Below are 15,749 nucleotides of genomic sequence, written 5' to 3'. Positions count from 1 at the left end.
CTCTCATCCCCATCACTCACGTTGAAGTCTGGGTGGGCTGCCCTCTGTCAATACCCTGAAATTCCATTAATTGCTCACGCTCAGTCCCTACAAGCTTCCCTGCATTCCCTCCCCATCCGATAGTCCAGAGCACCAAAAATGTCCATACCTCAAATCATCTTTTACCTAGGATCAGTACTGAGGCTGAATGGAAGGAACTGTGTCAGAAGTGGGTGAATGAGGGGGTCTTGTGTCAACTCCCTTGGTCCAGGATGTATTCATTCTCCCTCTGGGGGTAGGAGGGGTTAAATTCCAATGATTTTACTCTAATCTTTTTGATATTTTGCTTCAGGAATCAACCAAAAATGGAAGTTAGCATTTTCAGACAATTTCATATTCAAGGAGGCCTGAGTGAAAAGGGGAAAAATGGAACAGTCCATGCAACCACCTGCAGTTTGCTTTAAACAAGATTAATCACTGGCTGAGTGATTCCAAGTGATTCCAAGTACCCTTCTCTATAATCACCAAGTGAACATTCCTGGAAACTTTACTAGTTTCTAACAATCTGGGTATAGTACCAAAAACATTGGATATTTAGTGAAAAATAGAATAATGTGGGTGCAGTGGTTCTGTGAGAAGCTAAGAAGGAACAGAAGGTAAAGTACAACCTCAGCTCCAGGAATCTGGAATACTTGGGACCTGGGAAACATCTGTTTATTGTTATATTGTACTGTCCCAAGATCTTAGTACAATGCTTTGCACATAGAAGATGTTCAAGATCTGAATGAATGAATGCTGGATTCTTTTTTTTTTCAGGATTTTAAAAATATTTATTCATTGCTTATTATGCATCAAACCCTGTTCTAAAGTGCTGGGATAGATACAAGTGGATTAGGTCTCTGTCCTGCATGGGACTCACAGTCTAAGTAAGAGGGACAAGAGAAGAATTGAGAAGCATCCTGGCTTAGCAGCTACTGTACGAGCCTGGGAGTCAGAAGGGCCTGGATTCTAATCCCAGATATGCCATATGTCTGCTGTGTGTGTCCTTGAGCAAGTCATTTAACTTCTCTGTGCCTGTTAGCTCATCTGTGAAACAGGGATAAGAGTGTGAGGCCCATGTGGGACAGGGACTGTGTCCAACCTGATTAGCTTCTATCCACCTTGGCACTTAGAACAGTAGTTGGCACATCATAAGCACTCAACAAGTACCATAATTATTAACTGAGGCACAGAGAAGTTAAGTGACTTGCCCAGGTTCACACGACAAACATTTGGCAGAGCCAGGATTAGGACTGAAGACCTCTGACTCCAGAATTGTACTTTTTCCACTAGATGTTGCTTCTTATAGGATTTGGACTAATGTAAACATAGGTTTCTATTCCCTCACGTCCAGGAGCAGCAACAATATCCCCTTCCCCTCTGTTCACTCCCCACGCCCCTGCTCAGTTTGGCTCAGACCCTCTCTTGGCTTGGCTCTACTAGTTGGGGTGGAGAGAGCTGCTGCCAGAGAGACTACAGGGTCCCTAATCTAACCAAGAAGTGAACACCTCAGCCGGCCCCTCAGCAAACGGTGGCCTCGGAATCTACTCTGCTGTCCTCTTACTAGGTGACGAGAAACCAGGTTGAAGGAGCACTGCTTTCTGAAGCTAAGCTAGGGGGCGGTCCTTGGAAGAGTGATTCCATAAATTAAACTTGAAACACCCAACGAAAGCCATGGTCGTCATCCTCATCCCCTTTTCCTCCTACTGAGTCTGCTGTCATCTGGAGACGCTGAGGGGCAGAGTTCCCTTCTCTCTGCTAATAGTTGTCACGGCCCCTTCCTTCCGTGAGCTCTTTGGTCCCTTGGAGAGTCACAGCCGGGGCTCTTAAAGCTCCAGCTATCCCAAAGTGAGCTTCTCAGTCAAGGGTTTGGGGTAATTTTTACAAAAAAGTGCTTAGTTGCCACACAGCAAATGTTTCTGTCTTCTTATAGCATTTATCGAACAACTACTTGATGCAGTGCACTGTACTGAGTGCTTGGAAAGTGTGGAATAAAGAAGTGAGCTCGTGTGTATGAAATAACCCAGGCACAAAACCCAGGTCAAACTTTCTGGGCTTCTGAAGGTACGGACTTTTATAGTTGCCATGCATGACTTGCTCACTTAAACAATTTCTTTCCCTTGGAAATAATGATAGCATTTAATAAGCACTTACTATAGGCTAAGCACCAGGTTAGATACAAGGTAATCAGATTAAATATTGGTCCCACACAGAGCTCACAGTTTAAGAAAGAGAGAGAACAGGTGTTTTGTTTCCCATTTTACAGATGAGGAAACAAGCACAGAGATGTTAATGAACTTGCCCAAGGTCACTGATGCATCGGATGAGTGGCAGAGCTGGGATGAAAAGCTGGGTTTCCTGGCTACCGCTCCGATGTTAATAATGGTGGTATTTGTTAAGCGCTTACTATTTGCAAAGCACTGTTCTAAACGCTGGGGGGATACAAGGTGATCAGGTTGTCCCACATGGGGCTCACAGTTTTCATCCCCATTTTACAGATGAGGGAACAGGGCACAGAGAAGTTAAGTGACTTGCCCAAAGTCACACAGCTGACAAGGGGCAGAGCCGGGATTCGACCTTCTACTAGGCCACGTTCTGCCCCCCTGAAATGGTTGTTTAAACCTGCTAACTGATATGAGAGACTGAAAATGTTTAGGAACTTTAGAGATTCTCTCCAGGGTACATGTTGTCACTGCAGATTATTTCAAAAAAAGTACAGCAGCATGGTCTGAGGGAAAGGGCTAAGGAGAGGAGACCTTGCTTCTACTCCCAACTCTGCCATTTGCTTGGGACAAGACACTTAACCTCTTTGAGCCTCAGTTTCCCCAACTCTCAGATGTGAAGAAACCTACTCTCCCTATCTCTTATGTCGTCAGGCCTGTGTTGGCACAGGGGCTGTATCTGATCCGATTACCTCGTGCCTATCCCAGCACTTAGCAAATACCATAATCATGAAATAGTCCCCTCACCATATGAGTTCTTTGCTAACGAGACGGCTAGCTGTTAAAATGCAGGTTTGATTCTAATAAAATGTGTTTCTGGGTTAAAAATCGTTCATTTTTTTCCATAAAAATTCTTATTTGCTAAACCCTACCAGACACACACGTAATAAGTAAACACCAGCAGGTGCCTTATTGGAAGGGAACTCTCTAAGGGGTGGTCTGATTTGCAGCAAGGTAAATCAGTTCTAGTCATTATAGCAGCTGTGGCTCTCCTTGAGAAATGTGAGTTGCAAGTTGGGGCTGGAGAGGGGAGTGCTCTTGTGGGGGGAAGATGTGCCCACCCCGTTCCTGCTAACTATCACCGCTGCTGAGGCTCCCAGCTCTTTCACAGTGAACACTCCCCTTATTAACTGTAGGTGATGAGCCAGGTCAGAAGAATCACCTGTGCATGGGGCTGCAACTCTAAGCTCATTATGGGCAGGGAACGGGTCTGCTAATTCTGTTGTATGATGCTCTCCCAAGAGCCTAGGACAATGCTCTGCACATAGTAAGCACTCAATAAATACGACTGATGCCCCAAAATGGGTTTTTCTGGGAACTGCTCTTAAAGGCCTCCATTTCCGATTCCATGTTTAATCTCTCCACGGCAAAGAGGTGCCGTTTTATGCATCAAAATGATATAGCCTCTAGTTTGCTAAAGGAGTTATTAGAGTTTCATAGGTTGATCTGGCTGATCCAACTGGGGAAGCAGCGTGGCTCAGCGGAAAGAGCCCGGGCTTGCGAGTGAGAGGTTGTGGGTTCCAATCCCAGCTCCACCGCTTGTCAGCTGTGTGACTTTAGGCAAGTCACTTCACTTCTCTGTGCCTCAGTTACCTCATCTGTAACAGGGAGATTAAGACTGTGAGTCCCAAGTGGGACAACCTGATTACCTTGAATCTAGCCCAGTGCTTAGAACAGTGCCTGGCACATAGTAAGTGCTTAACAAATACCATTAAAAAAAACGGGTTGACGCCATGGTTGTGCTTAACACTCAGTCTGCCTAGGAATGACTTAATGGATCATAGTCAATATAAGGAATGTATTCCACCCTTAATACTGATGGTAGGAATTAAACCTTGTTTCAAAAATTATATTTAGGACATTCATTCTTCTAGGCAAATGAGGCTGAAGACAGCAAGTATGATACAGATGACAAAAACGAATCTAAAAGTCAAGCAAGGAGAACTAAAAATCAAAATGACTTTAGCCTGCTTTTCTCCTTGATTAGAAAATGATCTAATTTAGCTAGAGCTAGTCATTGGCTGATTGCCCCTCACCCAACGTGTACATTTTTACATCTACATACTCTAAACATCGGGAGTTTGATTTGCCAAATACATTTTGCAGAGTCATTCTGACACGATTTCATCAAAATTTTACGCATCACGAGTCCTTTCAGATAAAAATTAGCCATTGGAAAAAGAAAAAAAGGAGAGTTCTTCAACAGTCAAAACAGTTGAAATAAAAGCCAACTGTTCCAAAGTTGAAATGAAAAATTGGGCAGACTTCTCTGTCTTAGATGTTCTGTAAAGTTCAGGTTTAGCAAGCCATGACTAAGTGAGAATCACGGACCTACAACTCTGTTCGAATATGAAAGGGAAAGGAGTTTAGCATTTAGAAGTTACTGCTCTGTAAATCTCAATTAGGCACAGGATGGCCCAAACCTGGTTTCACTACTGCAGGCTCTCTTCTTTTGAAATAAAATTACAGAACCCTAACAAGTAAAGCTCGGATGGGATATTCGGCAGGCAAGCACCCTAATAATAATCAAAACTACGGTATTTGTTAAGCACTTACTCTGTTCAATCATTCAATAGTATTTATTGAGCGCTATGTGCAGAGCACTGTACTAAGTGCTTGGAATGTACAATTCGGCAACAGATAGAGACAGTCTCTGCCCATTGACGGGCTTACAGTCTAATTTAATTACTCTGTGCTAGGCACTGTTCTAACCACTGGGGTAGATACAAGCAAACTGGGTTGGGCAAAGTCCGTGTCCCACTTGGGGCTCAGAGTCTTAACCCCCATTGTACAGATCACACAGCAGACAAGTAATAATAATAATAATAATAATAATGTTGGTATTTGTTAAGCGCTTACTATGTGCTGAGCACTGTTCTAAGCGCTGGGGTAGACACAGGGGAATCAGGTTGTCCCACGTGGGGCTCACAGTCTTAATCCCCATTTTACAGATGAGGGAACTGAGGCACAGAGGAGTTAAGTGACTTGCCCATAGTCACACAGCCGACAAGTGGCAGAGCTGGGATTCGAACTCATGAGCCCTGACTCCAAAGCCCATGCTCTTTCCACTGAGCCACGCTGCTTCTCTAGGAGAGAGCCGGGATCAGAACTCAGGTCCTTCTGACTCCCAGGCCCACGTGCCAACCACTAGGCCATGCTGCTGATTCAGGCCAAAGGGACAACCTGATTGATTACCCTGTATCTACCCAGTGCTTAGAACAGTGGTCTGCACATAGTAAGCGCTTAACAAATACCAACATTATTATTAAAAAGAAACTACTAGGTGAAGCAGCGTGGCTCAGTGGGAAGAGCACGGGCTTGGGAGTCAGAGGTCATGGGTTCTAATCCCGGCTCCCTCATTTATCAGCTGTATGACTTTGGGCAAGTCACTTAGCTTCTCTATGCCTCAGTTACCTCATCTGTAAAATGGGGATTAAGACTGTGAGCCCCACGTGGGCCGGTTCTGCCACTTGTCAACTGGGTGACTGTCGGCAAGTCACTTAACTTCTCTGTGTCTCAGTTCCCTCATCTGTAAAATGGGGATTAAGACTGTGAGCCTCACGTGGGACCACCTGATTACCCTGTATCTACCTCAGCGCTTAGAACAGTGCTCTGCACATAGTAAGCACATAACAAATACCAACAACCTGATTACCTTGTATCCCCCCCAGTGCTTAGAACAGTGTTTGGCACATAGTAAGTTTACTGAGAAACAGCGTGGCTCAGTGGAAAGAGCATGGGCTTGGGAGTCAGACTTCAAATCCCAGCTCAGCCGCTAGTCAGCTGTGTGACTCTGGGCAAGTCACTTAACTTTTCTGTGCCTCAGTTACCTCATCTGTAAAATGGGGGTTAAGACTGTGAGCCCCACATGGGACAAGCTCATCACCTTGTATCCTCTCCAGCACTTAGAATAGTGCTTTGCACATAGTAAGCGCTTAACAAATGTCATTATTATTATAAATATGGAACCGAGAGGTACTCTCAAATCTCCTGGGTATGGGGAAGGAGGGGGTCTCCGCTGTCCCCAGGACCCTCACGGGGAGAGGGAAAGCTAGAGGGCATTGCTGAAGTAAGCAAAGCCAAGCTCACTCCTCCCTCAACCCCAAGTGTACTATTTATTGCTATTGTTTTTGTCCGTCTCCCCCGATTAGACTGAGCGCCCATCAATGGGCAGGGGCTGTCTCTATCTGTTGCCGAATTGTACATTCCAAGCGCTGAGTACAGTGCTCTGCACGTAGTAGGCACTCAATAAAATTCTACTGAATCCACACAGCCGAGCTATGGCACATGATAAAAATAACCCAGGTATTTTCCCCCCCAAACACTACATGGCGTAGTGGATAGAGCTCGGGCCCGGGAGCCAGAAGGTCGTGGGTTCTAATGCCGGCTCCACCTCTCATCTGCCCTGCTACCTTAGGTAAGTCACTTTACTTCTCTGGGCTTCATTTACCCCATCTGTAAAATGGACATTGAGGCCGTGAGCCCCTCATGGGACAAGGACTGGGTCCAACCCGATTCACTTGTATCCATCCCAGCACTCAGTACAGTGCCTGGCACGTAGTAAGGCTTAACGAATATCATCATTATTATTATTACAGCTGAGCTGGGCACAGGTTCACCAGCCCCACAGTCTGCCTCGCCTGACAGCTGGGCCCCAGGTGAGTCTTTGCTCTCTAGACCAAAATTATTTTGCTTCTTATACAATCAGCTTTTGGAATATATTTGAAAGCAATTTTTCTGAGATTCTCTGGCTTTGAAAAGCAACGTTGCATAATGGATATAGCACGGTCCTGGGGGCCAGTAGGACCTGGGTTCTAATCCCATTTCTGCCACGTCTGCTGTGAGACCTTGGGCAAGTCACTTCACTTCTCTTTGCTTCAGTTACCTCATGTGTAAAATAGGGATTAAGAGTGGGAGCCCCACATGGGACAGGGACTGCGTCTAACCTGATCACTTTGTACCTACCCCAGCCCTTAGAACAGTGTTTGGCACATAGGAAGCACTTAAATACCATCATATTATTATTATTATTATCATTATTAAGCACTTTGAAGGAGATCGAGATTGGCTCTCATTAAAAAAGAGACTGTCAAATTGACCAGGATTTTGCCTATTATGATGAAGCTTCTAGTAGCTGCTTTGCTTCCCTGGAAATCAGCACTTCTCACAATACGATTAATCCTTAGCTAGCTGGCTTCCCTGTGCCGGGACATCAGTCATCTTAGACCGTCCGCCAAGAGAGCAGTAGCCTCATTTATTGGGCTTTGCCTTCTCAGGAACAAAGTGTTCAGAAAATGGGGAAGCTTCAAATGATTCAATCAATCAGAGAATGGTATTTATTGAGTGCTTACTGTGTGCAAAGCATGACACTGAGCACCTGATTCCTGAGAGCTTCTGTTATTCATTTACTTTACTGCTCCTTTAATACAAATTCTCAAAGTGATGAAAAGTGTGGAATTCTATGGTACAGTGGAGGTCTGATCAATGTCCACTTTATTCTCAAATAATAGTTTACCCACATACACCATCTACACATAAAATTTTTTTTCCAAACGAGAGGATCCTTTGTTTCAGTGACCATGACTGAGAAGAAACCCTTCCATTTCCTGAATATTGTGATGTTTAAACAGAGAATGGATGAAATGATTTTCACAGTGACCACAAAAACCACGTCAGGTGTTGAGTTTTTTTACCTGACAAGTCAAAACTGTGAGACAAGCTAAGTGGCCGCATTGCTGGAAAAAGAAAACAACAAAAAGAGAATAATTCAGCCATTAGGATAACACGGGGAGGACAAAATACGGAAAATTAATAGTTAGCTAAATTGTCACATTTCAGATAAGAATGTAGAGATAAAATAGCATAAATCTGAAATTTGTACACAATACAAGATATTGCAAATAAAGTCATGATAGTATCGCTATTGTGTCAACAGTTTCAGAGAGGCAAAATATGACCACAGAATCATCATGTTTTTCAAACACTTAAAAATGAAGGTATGACAAATATAAACATCTGGGGTAAAGGTCATCCATAAAGAACTGTCATTTTTAGACCAGTGAAAGATGAGGGACAAAAGTAAGTTTACAGTCACACTGCACATACATTTCAGCGAACCAAAAGAAGAAATCCTTTGGGAAGCTTATTCTTCGATTATTTGCAACAATCTAAATGATAAAAATCCGGTTCTTATTTGATGGGAAACTAAATTCAAGAAAAGTTGAGAGAGAAGCAGCATGGCTCAGTGGAAAGTGCTTGGGCTTAGGAGTCAGAGGTCATGAGTTCTAATCCCGCTCCGCCACTTGTCAGCTGTGTGACTGGGGGCAAGTCACTTCACTTCTCTGGGCCTCGGTTCCCTCATCTGTAAAATGGGGATTAACTGTAAGCCTCACGTGGGACAACCTGATTACCCTGTATCTACCCCAGCGCTTAGAATAGTGCTCTGCACAGAGTAAGCGCTTGAAAAATACCAACATTATTAAAAGTTACATTCTGATATTTGCTCCATTTGCTTATTAAAAAGTTTGAAGAAAACACATTTTATGTTTATGAGTGAGACTAAAGGTTCATTCATGATTCTTTCTTGTCTCTTGGCATTTTCCCCAATATTTATTTCCCTTTCGTGTTACACTGAATAGGATGACAACAGAATAAGATTTTTCTCCTTAGCATTCCCATCCCTGTGTTTTATCCCCATCCAAGAAGTGAAATTAATTTTAAACCCAGGGAACTGTATCTCATCTTAAAGTTTCTTTTTCATGCCAAACAACAAAGGGCCGGTTTTCACTTTCCCATAAGGTCAAGTTTAAGCATCTTTAAACAGAAACTCTGTGGGCCACTGTGGCTCATAAAACGTGATCAAGCATGTTCCTTGGACTTCCCAAACCAGGCACTTTGGCTACCAGTTACAATCATCAGGGCCAGACAGCAATGGCTTCGGTCCTCACTCTGGAGCTCGTTGTGGACTCTTAAGCGCTTAGTACAGGGCTTTGCACACAGTAAGCGCTCAATAAATATGATTGAATGAATGAGTGAAAAGGGCCAACATACTGTCACTCCAGCTATTGTTTTGGAACAGGGGCAAAGCAAGTGGTAGATTGACTCTTCCCCTGACTGCTGTCACTGACAGCCAGCCACCCGCTAGAAATTCTCCCTCACTGCCCGGGGCATTAGTTGAACGCCTAAACTTTGAAAGTTTATCTCAACGTGACATCTTTCAAAATGGATGGGGGAATTCATTTTTTAAAGTCTGCTTGTATACTGCTCTGCCATCACTTTGGTCTTGTACAGCATACAAGAAATTTCCTAGATCGCTGCATGTATAAAACAAGTATTATTTTTAATTGTGTTTGTTAAGGGCTTGCTATGTGCCAAACATTGTTTTAAGTGTTGGGGCAGGTACAAGGTTTTTTTTTTTTTCTTTTTATGGTATTTAAATGCTTAACTATGTGCCAGGCATTGTACTAAACACTGGGGTAGATACAAATTAATTAGGTCAGACACCATCCCTGTCCCAGATTCTAAGCAGGAGGGGAAACAGGCATTTAATCCCCATTTTGCAGTTGAGGAAACTGAGGCACAGAGAAATTAAGTAATCTGCCCAAGGTCACACAGCAAGCAACTGACAGGGCCAGAATTAGAACCCAGGTGCTCTGATTTCCAGGTCTATGCTCTTTCCACTAGGCCACACTACTTCTCAAAAGCACTGCTGATATTTAGGAGGCATGCAAAGCCTTAGTCAGTTTTGCGGTAGCCCAAGCGATTCTTACATGGTACGATGTTCGCTATGGCTTTTTCTAGCAATTGATGTTCGAAGGTGCACAATCAAAAGTAGCGTATGGAAGTCAACAGTCTAAACAAATTAATTACCACTTGATCAGTCACACGAATGGATTCAATGGCTTCCTTAAATCACGTCCGTCAAGTGAAATAAACTACGGAAACCAAATTAACGCAGGACTTAAGAGTTCTAGAAAATATTCTGAAGCTTAGCAGATACCAGAGAAGTTTAAGCAAGAAATCAAAAGAATAGAATAAAGCCTATACCCTCAGAAAGATGGTTAAGCATTGAATGATAGGGCAGAGATGAAAAACTTCCATTCTCAAAGGAGTTGGTATAAATCCACCTCTCTTCCTTTGCCAAAAAATGTAACAGTGACCGAGTAGCATGCCCATAAATAGACCACTGTTACTGAGATTCAGATCTAAAAGAGGATTAGCGGTGATGGTGGCCAGAAGGGTGGAGTGACAACCTGCTCGCTACGAGGCTGCCGCTGCTCAACGGGGTGCTGGGTGGGAGGGAGCGGGGAGGACGAAGATGAGCTGATAACTGGATACGGGAGCTCCCGCAACTCTCCCCCTCCCCTGAGCAATGGCAGAGCTGTCAAATGTCTGCTGACACTGCTGAGGGGAAGCAGCGTTGGCCTGGTGAAGAGGCATACCTGGGAGTCATAGGACCTGGGTTCTAATTCCGGCTCCGCCACGTGTCTGCTGGGTGACCCTGGCCAAGTCACTTCACTTCCCTGGGCCTCAGTTATCCGACCGCTAAAATTAGGATTCAACGTCTGTTTTCCTTCCTACCTCGACCGTGAGCTTTGGGTGGGTCAGGGACTGTGTCTGACTTTATTTTCTTATACCTTCCCCAGTACTTAGAACAGTGCTTGTCACATGAGAAGCAGCTTGGCTCGGTGCAAAGAGCATGGGCTTCGGAGTCAGAGGTCATGGGTTCGAATCCCAACTCTGCCACCTGTCAGATGGGTGACTGTGGGCAAGTCACTTCACTTCTCTGGGCCTCAGTGACCTCATCTGTAAAATGGGGATGAAGACTGTGAGCCTCACGTGGGACAGCCTGATTACCCTGTTTCTACCCCAGCGCTTAGAACAGTGCTCTGCACATAGTAAGCGTTTCACAAATACCAACATTATTATTATTATAATAAGAGCACTGGTTAAGCTTTTACTCTGTACTGTTCTAAACACTGATTTGCTTGCTTCCACCCCAGAGCTTAGTACAGTGTCTGGCACAGAGTAAGTGCTTAACAAATACCACAATCATTATTATCATTATTCTTATTAAAAGTAAAAAGTATTAAAAGACATAATCCCTGTCCCACCCTGGGCTCACACTCTTAATCCCCACTTTTCACAGATGAGGTAAGTGAGGCCCGGAGAAGCGGAGTGATTTGCCCAAGGTCACACAGCAGACAAGTGGTGGAGCTGGGATTAGAATCCATGACCTCCTGACTCCCAGGCCCGTGCTCTATCCACTACACCCTGCTTCTTCTCAAGCACGTGCTTAGCAAATTATTTAGTCAGCACCCCCTCCAGGACTAACGTGAGACAGTGGCCTGATTAATCACCTCTTCCTGGATTGGGGGCAGCGTAAGCCACTTGGGCATATGGGCCAATGGACTGAAGACGCAACTAGTCACGGACTTACCCAGCCTGCTTCTCCTGATCTCCTCTGGGGACACAGGGCGAAGTTTTCGTTCCGATTTGATTTCCTCTAGGATTCTTTCATGAAGACTCCTTGGTCTAGGTGGGGTCGGTTTCAGCTTCCTGGCTGAAGCCTTGGGGAAGAAAAAGCAACAGCATCGATGAGAAGCAGCACGGTGTAGTGGATAGAGCAGGGGCCTGGGAGTCATGGGTCACGGGTTCTAATCCTGGCTCTGCCACTCACCTGCCGTGTGACCTTGGGCAAGTCACTTGAATTCTCCGGGCCTCAATTCCCTCATCTGTAAAATGGGGATGGAGACTGTGAGCCCCACGGGGGACAGGGACTGTGTCCAATCTAATTTGCCTGTATCCACCAGCACTAAGTACAGTGCTTGGCACCCAGTAAGTGCTTATCAAATACTATTATTATTATTATTGTTGTTATATGAGAAGTATGAAGTAATGCAATTCTCTAGTAGCGAGCATGTCTACCAACTCAGTTATACTGTACTCTCCCAAGAACTTAGTACAGTGCTCTGCACATAGTAAGCGCTCAATAAATATGATTGATTGTAACTTCATATAGGTCCATTCGCAGATCAATCAGATTCATCGAGGGCTTACTGTGAGCAGAGGACTGTACTAAGTGCTTGGGAAAGTACAACACAATGGATGCATCCCCTGTCCACAACAAGCTCACAGTTTAAAGGGGCAGATGGACATTAATACAAATAAATTACAGATACGTGCGTAAGTGCAGAGCGATGCAGAAGGGAGTGGTAGAAAAGAAAATGAGATTACTGGATTGCAGATTACTGGAAAGCAAGATTACATTTCATTGCTAGAAATCCAGAAAGACCCTAAAGCACCAAAGGGGAAATATTACATGAAATAGCGTTTTCTAAGCAACACTTTTTTTAATGGTATTTGTTAAGCACTTACTATCTGCAAGGCACGGAACTAAGCGCTGGGGTAGATACAGAATGATCAGACTGGACACAGTTTCTGTCCCACAAGGGGCTCACAGTTTTAATCCCCATTTCACAGATGAGGTAACTGAGGCACAATGAAGTGAAGTGACTTGCCCAAGGTCACACAGTGGGTAAATGGAAGAGCTAGAATTACAACCCAGGTCTTCTGATTTGCAGGTCTCTGCTCTTTCTACGAGGCCATGCTGCTTCTGAGATTATAAACGCTGAGATTAAAAGCTACTTATAAAAGGGTCAGTAATTGTGAAAAGTCTGCTTTACCTAAATGCTGCTTATTTGCCCTAGGAATGTTTACACATTTACAAAACACAAAAATATTTCTGATTAATTTCAGACTACCCTGAGAGATATCTGAACACAATTTCCAATGTGTACGAATTGGGAGGAGAAAGAAATGCCTTTTGTGGTGTGGCGGAAGCCATTCATTCATTCATTCAATCGTTTTTATTGAGCGCTTAATGTGTGCAGAGTACTAAGTGCCGGGGAGCGTACAATACAACAGTAAACAGACACACTTCCTGCTGGATTACATACCGGATTCAAGGGGGGCCGTGATCGGATGAAGTCCAGGATGATTTCATGAGCACTCTTTTTTAACCGAGGAGGAATATCGCCATTGACCTGAAAAGAGAGACACTAAATTAAAATTTAATTTGAGATGTGCTTTGTTGCAATTCATAAACTACTGGTCTAGCTTTAAAGTTATTCTGAAGGCAGTAGTAATGAGTAAGCATTCTGAACACTGTAAATCTTGCTTAGAGATTCGATCTGGATTAAATCTGACTGCAGAAGGTCCATTTACAACAAATAGTGCTTTGAATTAAGCTTCTGTTTCAATTGAGTGGTCAGGGGAGAAAGCTGTTTAAAGGGGAGAAAAATCGGTAACCACCCTTAGAAAACCAAATAAAACAATAGAAATTGTGCCATGGCATTTTTGATTTTTTGAGTCCGTAAAATTCCTAGAATCAAGTATTTGGGATAAAGTAATAATACATTCAGACACCTGAACTTGCCCGCCACTGCTTGAAACAAGAAAACACACCTCATTTGAAATAAAGAAGGGGAAAGAGCAGTATCTGGGTTCTAATCCCAGTTTTGCCACTTGTCTATCACGTCACCTTGGGCAAGTCATCTGTAAAATGGGGATTAAGACTGTGAGCCCCACGTGGGACAAACTGATTCCCCTGTGTCTACCCCAGCGCTTAGAACAGTGCTCTGCACATAGTAAGCGCTTAACAAATACCAACATTATTATTAAGTTAAGTTCTCTATACCTCAGTTACCTCATCTGTAAAATGAGGATTAAAACCGTGAGCCCATATAGGACATGGACCGTCTCCAACCTGATTAGCTTGTATCTACCAACACTTAGTACAGTGCCCGACATATAGTAAGCGCTTAACAAACACCATTAAAAAAAAGGTTCATGAGGATGTGAGAGAAGTTATTTGGTACCTTGGGGAGAATCAGAACTTGTAAATGAAAAGGTTTAATAGACTAACCAAAGCTACGGTTTTTAATTTTAGAGAGCCATGCTTTTTAACAAGAAGGACCCTCATTTTTCAAATTCCTCATCAGCCTGGGAAAACACAGTCCAAATTTGCTGCGTTTTAGCATATAGTGGGTATCGCTGTGGCTTGACATACACTACCGCAAAGTCCACTGGTTTTCCTCCTCTCCTCTAAAGCTAAATGTGAATGTTTCCATGGCGACTCAATTCAATCAAGGAATCCTGAATAACAAAGCTAATTTCCAAATGCTGAAACAACGTTTCCACCTTCCTCCTAAAGCAAGAAACAACAGTCATCTTTGCTCACAATCTTCTATTCCTTAAGGTCGTGTATCCACTTTTTTTGCAAAATAACCTTTATATGGATGCTCCCTTTCCATCTCCGTAAGAAATTTCTCATTCAAAATTCTAGTCATCTCTAATCTGGACTACTGTGAAACCACTTTTTTAGTTAATGTTTTTGCAGTAACATTATCAATCATATTTATGGAGCAAAGCACTGTGTGCAAAGCACTGTACTAAGCACTTGGGAGAGTACAATGTAAGAGAGTTGGTTGACACATTCCCTCCACACATTTTCTTTTAAATGGTATTTGTTCGGCACTTACTATGTGCCAGGCCCTGTACTAAGTGCTGAGGTAGATTCAAATTAATCAGGTGGGACGCAGCCCACGTCTCCCGCGGGGTTCACAGTCTTATTCCCCATTTTACAGATGAGGTAATTGAGGCACACAGAAGTGAAGTGGCTCGCCCAAGGTCACACAGCAGACAAGTGGCAGAGCCAGGATTAGAACCCAGATCCTCCTGACTCTATCCACTAAGCCACACTGCTTCTCTTGATGTGTCACCGTCTTAGACTTAGGCCATGTCTAATTGCCACCTGGGTAGTTTCTCCCAATACTTGACACAGTGCTTGGCACACAGTTAGCATTTAATAAATAATATTAGTACTAGAGTTGCCAGTATGTCCCTGGTTGCGTTGATTTCCGATACTGTTGCCAATTCTGGATACTATGTTCCCAGTATAGGCAACGCACTGGTTTACGAGAAGCAGAGTGGCTTAGCGGAAAGAGCACAGGCTTGGGAGTCGGAGGTCGTGGGTTCTAGCCCCGGCTCTGCCACTTGTCAGCTGCGCGACCTTGGGCAATTCACTTAACTTCTCTGTGCCTCATTCCCTCATCTATAAAATGGGGATGAAGACAGTGAGCCCCACGTGGGACAACCTAACTACCTTGTATCCACCCCAGCGCTTAGAATAGTACTTGGCACAGAGTAAGCGCTTAACAAACACCAACATTATTATTATCATTATTATTATTACTGTGATTACTGTAGTGCTGAGTATGTGAAGATGGCCATAGAAAAACCCAAGTGGCTCAGTCTCCTGGGTGGGGAAACATTCCTCTAGCCTGTAAGCTCGTTGTGTGCAGGGAGTGTGTCTGTTATATTCTGTTTTACTCTTCCAAGTGCTTAATAGAGTGTTCTGCACACAGTAAGTGCTCAATAAATATGACTGATTTCATTTCAGCACCAGCTCCGTTCTCACGCATATCCTCAGCTCTGCTGTTCTGTTCA

At 43.8% G+C, this 15,749-nt stretch overlaps 1 protein-coding gene across 8 annotated transcripts in view; it reads right to left on the bottom strand.

Moving 5' to 3' along the window:
* The window catches only part of SPIRE1 (spire type actin nucleation factor 1), a 183,543-nt gene that overhangs the window by 32,917 nt on the left and 134,877 nt on the right, over nt 1-15,749 (bottom strand). For 5 of the 8 annotated variants that reach the window (XR_003759843.2, XM_029066004.1, XM_029066008.1 and 2 more), the window contains exons 7-9: nt 13,199-13,285; nt 11,680-11,809; nt 7,934-7,975 (exon numbers count right to left, since the gene is read on the bottom strand). Coding sequence is in view for 7 of the 8 variants with exons in the window: in XM_029066004.1 (XP_028921837.1) it covers nt 7,934-7,975; nt 11,680-11,809; nt 13,199-13,285 (259 nt within the window). In the remaining variant the exon portion in view is untranslated. The remainder of the gene's footprint in view (nt 1-7,933; nt 7,976-11,679; nt 11,810-13,198; nt 13,286-15,749) is intronic. The other 3 variants (XM_029066006.1, XM_029066007.1, XM_029066010.1) reach the window with 1 other exon arrangement.

Source organism: Ornithorhynchus anatinus, chromosome 5 (genome assembly GCF_004115215.2).
Source record: "Ornithorhynchus anatinus isolate Pmale09 chromosome 5, mOrnAna1.pri.v4, whole genome shotgun sequence".
Classification (NCBI taxonomy): Eukaryota; Metazoa; Chordata; class Mammalia; order Monotremata; family Ornithorhynchidae; genus Ornithorhynchus; species Ornithorhynchus anatinus.
Note: the sequence above shows the minus strand (reverse complement) of the source record. Positions and strands in the feature narration are given on the sequence as shown.